This window comes from Pangasianodon hypophthalmus, chromosome 26, assembly GCF_027358585.1.
Source record: "Pangasianodon hypophthalmus isolate fPanHyp1 chromosome 26, fPanHyp1.pri, whole genome shotgun sequence".
NCBI lineage: Eukaryota > Metazoa > Chordata > Actinopteri > Siluriformes > Pangasiidae > Pangasianodon > Pangasianodon hypophthalmus.
The window spans coordinates 19,077,662-19,081,291 of record NC_069735.1 but is presented as its reverse complement, the minus strand read 5'-3'; the positions used below and the strand labels follow the sequence as shown (position 1 = coordinate 19,081,291).

The following is a 3,630-nucleotide window of genomic DNA, read 5'->3' as shown; positions in this document are numbered from 1 at the left end:
AAAATCCTTTAAATTCTCAGTCGGGACTCCAAGAGTAGCACCAGGACACCATGAACCATGCTGCTAGCACCAAACAATCTGACTTCTTCTATCATTACATCTGTAATTACAAGCTGTTATACTAAAGCCCCCAGCACCATACTCCCCCTAGTGACAGGTAGTAACTTTACATAGAAAAGAGGAAATACTGTGACAGACCAAGACTGTTACAATGCAGTGAGGGGGAGTTTCAGAGTACAGCAGGGTTTAAAAGTGTGGGAGTATGAACATCTGAAAAGAGATCATAAGAAGCACCTTGTGTGTGTTGTACCTTTAATTTACAAATACTTTCTGTTGAACTGTGTTAGTTTTGAAGGGGGGTATGGGAACAGGAATATGAACTTTAAAACATAAAGGACAAAGTGAAAGTCAAAAAAAATTCTTTAAATTCATTGTTTAATTTACAGCTGTCCACGGCCCAATCCTGAACATCTGCATTTGAATTGAAGTGTGTTCACGAACAGCTGGAGGCGACTAAAATGACTGTAAGTACATGGCCTAATTACTATATAAAGATTCGCTGTTATTAAGTTAATCTCATTTGGTTTGCTTGTTTCCCATTTTCTAAATTATCTGTCTTTCCCTTTATAAAGGAACCTCACAGCATGTTTTATGTCTTCAGAATGAATATAATTGTGCTTTATCTATATTTTTGCGTCTTTTTCCAGGACAAGGTGTTTCCAGCGTTCTCAGTGTTCTGGACTCTCCTGCTCCCCCTGCTGGTTGGGAGTACTCCTATTTCTCAAGACCTGTTTCCGACTGACTGCTCTGATGTCTACGCTAACGGACAAACACTCAGTGGCGTGTACACCATCTACCCTACAGCAGACACACCTGTACAGGTGTACTGTGACATGGGATGTGGGGAAAGCCAAACAGAAGATGGGAAGTGGACGGTATGTTAGAATGTGTGTCTCCTTCACAGGAATTATACCGTAGTCCCTCAGTTTTCACAGTATGAAAATCTGCTCTGTATTTCTTTTTTTTATTTCAAATGTCAATTTCATTTAAATTAAATGTAGTCCAGAGCAGTTGTTTTCTGTGATAAATCATCAGACCAACTTGACATAGGTACTAGTGCTTCCCCTAAAGGGTTGAATGTTACCTTCACACCAGGTGTTTCAGAGAAGAATGGACGGCACTGTGAATTTCTACAGACCATGGGGACTCTACAAGAAAGGGTTTGGGAACAAGTATGGAGAATACTGGCTAGGTGAGAAACTACAGCACAGATCACTTACTGGCTATTAAGTAGTGATATGATGGACAGAACTACTACATTCAGAAATTTGATCCTGTCCTGAAATCAGGACAAACTATAAGTAAGGAATAAAATACTTTGGCACATGATGATATAGAAAAATAGACGTGTTATGATGCGGCCTGAAGCAAAGCAGAATAAATGTTAGCACTTGATTATGTTCCTATAACAGCACATCCTGAAGTGCTTTATTCTTCTTATACCACAGCAAATTGCCAAAGAGTAGAGCTAAATTTTTTTGTATCAGTTTATAGTTACATTTATTGTTGTGGAACGTCGGCGAAACAAGTTAGTTCCTGTTCTCACTTACGTTATAGCAGCTATAAACAGTCGTTCCCTTACTAGCCTCTCTTTATTCTCTCTTTTGAAGTTAAAACATGCAGCTTGTCATGTTACCAAGAAACCACAAAAATATTTTTGAGTTTACTAATCTCTAATTTACTAGTTAACATCAGACATAAAAACACTGAGGTAATTTAATTTTATACAGAAAATGCCAAATGCCAAATGTGCAGTGCTGCCACCATGTGACCATTCTGACTAATGCACTTTGATTCATTTTATATATAGTCTTTTCTTTCGTCCTTTCCCTCTTCCTTTCTTCCTTTCTTTCTTTTAAAAAGCTAGCACTCATCCATTGTACATCTAGAATGTACTGCAAATGGTTATTGTCTTGGACAGTCTTGCATTTTTTTAAATAAATATCTTTTATCATTTTTTTTCCCGTTCACCTCAAGGATTGGAGAATCTCTACCAGCTCACACATAAGAGGAAATACGAGCTGAAAGTGGACCTGCAGGACTTTGAGGGAGTGTCAGTTTACGCTCGATACACTTCTTTCTCTGTGGAACCTGAAGCTGATGGCTACAAACTCAGTGTTAGCAGCTTCATCAATGGAGGTGCAGGTGAGAGAGAGCAAAAGATATAGAAATAATTAAGGACCTCAAAGAGAATTAATTGGACCAACGCTGTGTTCTGGTCAGGGGCAGCAATATGACAGAAACATCAAATAACAACGCTTAAAGACATTTTTACTTTTCAATACTTTTTTAATAGTGACTACAAAATGGCAATAGTGAAAAATAAATAATAGTGACTATAGGGTCTACAAAAATAAATCCCTTTAAACCTGAAATGGATAAAATCAAATATATTTTTTTATTTAAATAAATTCTCAAATTCAAATTCAAATTTTGTCCCATGTATAACCATACACAGTACGACTCGCAGTGAAATGCTTTATACAACTGTGCTGATATAAAATAAGAAAATATAGAAAAATATTAAATATAAAGAAAAAAAATTGTATAAGCGTAAAAGAATATAAATATATATATATATATATATATATATATATATATATATATATATACACACACACACTACTGTGTGAAAGTCTTAGGCACGTGCAAAGAAATGCTGTAGAGCAAAGATGCCTTCAAAAATAATGAAATTAAATGTTTCTACATTTAAAAATATACTATAAAGTGCAGTAAACAGTAATAAATGAAACAAAATCAATATTTGGTGTGACCATCCTTCACTTAAAAAAAAAAAAACAGTATCTCAGGGGCAGTGTGTGCAGTTTTATAAGGAAATGAGCTGTAAGTGTTACTGAGCATCTTGCAGAAGCAGCCACAGTTCTTCTGGAGACTTTGACTGTCGTCTCGCTTCTTATTTCTGCAGCGAAACCCAGCAGCCTTCATTATGTTTTTATCTGAAAAGTGTCTCTTATGGAATCTGCTGCTTTCTTTACTGACATACAAACATTTTTCTGTAACATTTCATTTTGTGCTGGAAAACTAATGTTTGGAATCTATATATAGCCTAAGACTATATGTATGCCATTGCTTTAACAAATCCACAGATGACCATAAATGAAACAACTGACCTAAAATTGTCAGTGGTAGGAGGGAAGTGGAGATTGTAGTGCTAGGTTTCCATTCCTCCATCCAGGAGAACTTTGCAAAGCTTGAAAACCAGATGGGTAGCAACCCTGTGACAGGTTTACCTTCATGTTAAACCTTCATTGCTGATGACACATGCTGATATACATTAACGGTTTTCAGAAACAATGTACATTACAGAGTCTGTAGTGACAGCTTGTGTTATCTGCAGGTGATTCCATGGCGACAAACAATGGACAGAATTTCTCCACTTTGATAAAGACCAGGACTCGTATCCTGAGAACTGTGCTAAATGCTTCCTCGGAGGTTTTTGGTACAGTACCTGTCACAGTTCTAATCCTAACGGGATATACCTGTGGGGAAAGGACGGCACTCATTACGCCATCAGTTACTCTTACTTGTGTTTAAGGTACAATAATAACC

The 3,630-nt window shown here is 36.7% G+C and overlaps 1 protein-coding gene across 1 annotated transcript; it reads left to right on the top strand.

Moving 5' to 3' along the window:
• The first annotated feature begins 428 nt into the window (after positions 1 to 428).
• On the top strand, positions 429 to 3,630 carry LOC128317566 (microfibril-associated glycoprotein 4-like). The gene is made up of 5 exons (XM_053230162.1): positions 429 to 524; positions 708 to 935; positions 1,156 to 1,252; positions 2,038 to 2,205; positions 3,419 to 3,630. The coding sequence occupies exons 1-5, from the start codon at positions 519 to 521 to the stop codon at positions 3,613 to 3,615; spliced, it is 696 nt and encodes a 231-aa protein (XP_053086137.1). The 5' UTR covers positions 429 to 518; the 3' UTR covers positions 3,616 to 3,630.

Coding starts and splice junctions, on each gene's coding strand:
- LOC128317566 (XM_053230162.1), top strand. Junction 936..1,155: donor CAGAAGATGGGAAGTGGACG/GTATGTTAGAAT, acceptor CCTTCACACCAG/GTGTTTCAGAGAAGAATGGA. Junction 2,206..3,418: donor CTTCATCAATGGAGGTGCAG/GTGAGAGAGAGC, acceptor TGTTATCTGCAG/GTGATTCCATGGCGACAAAC.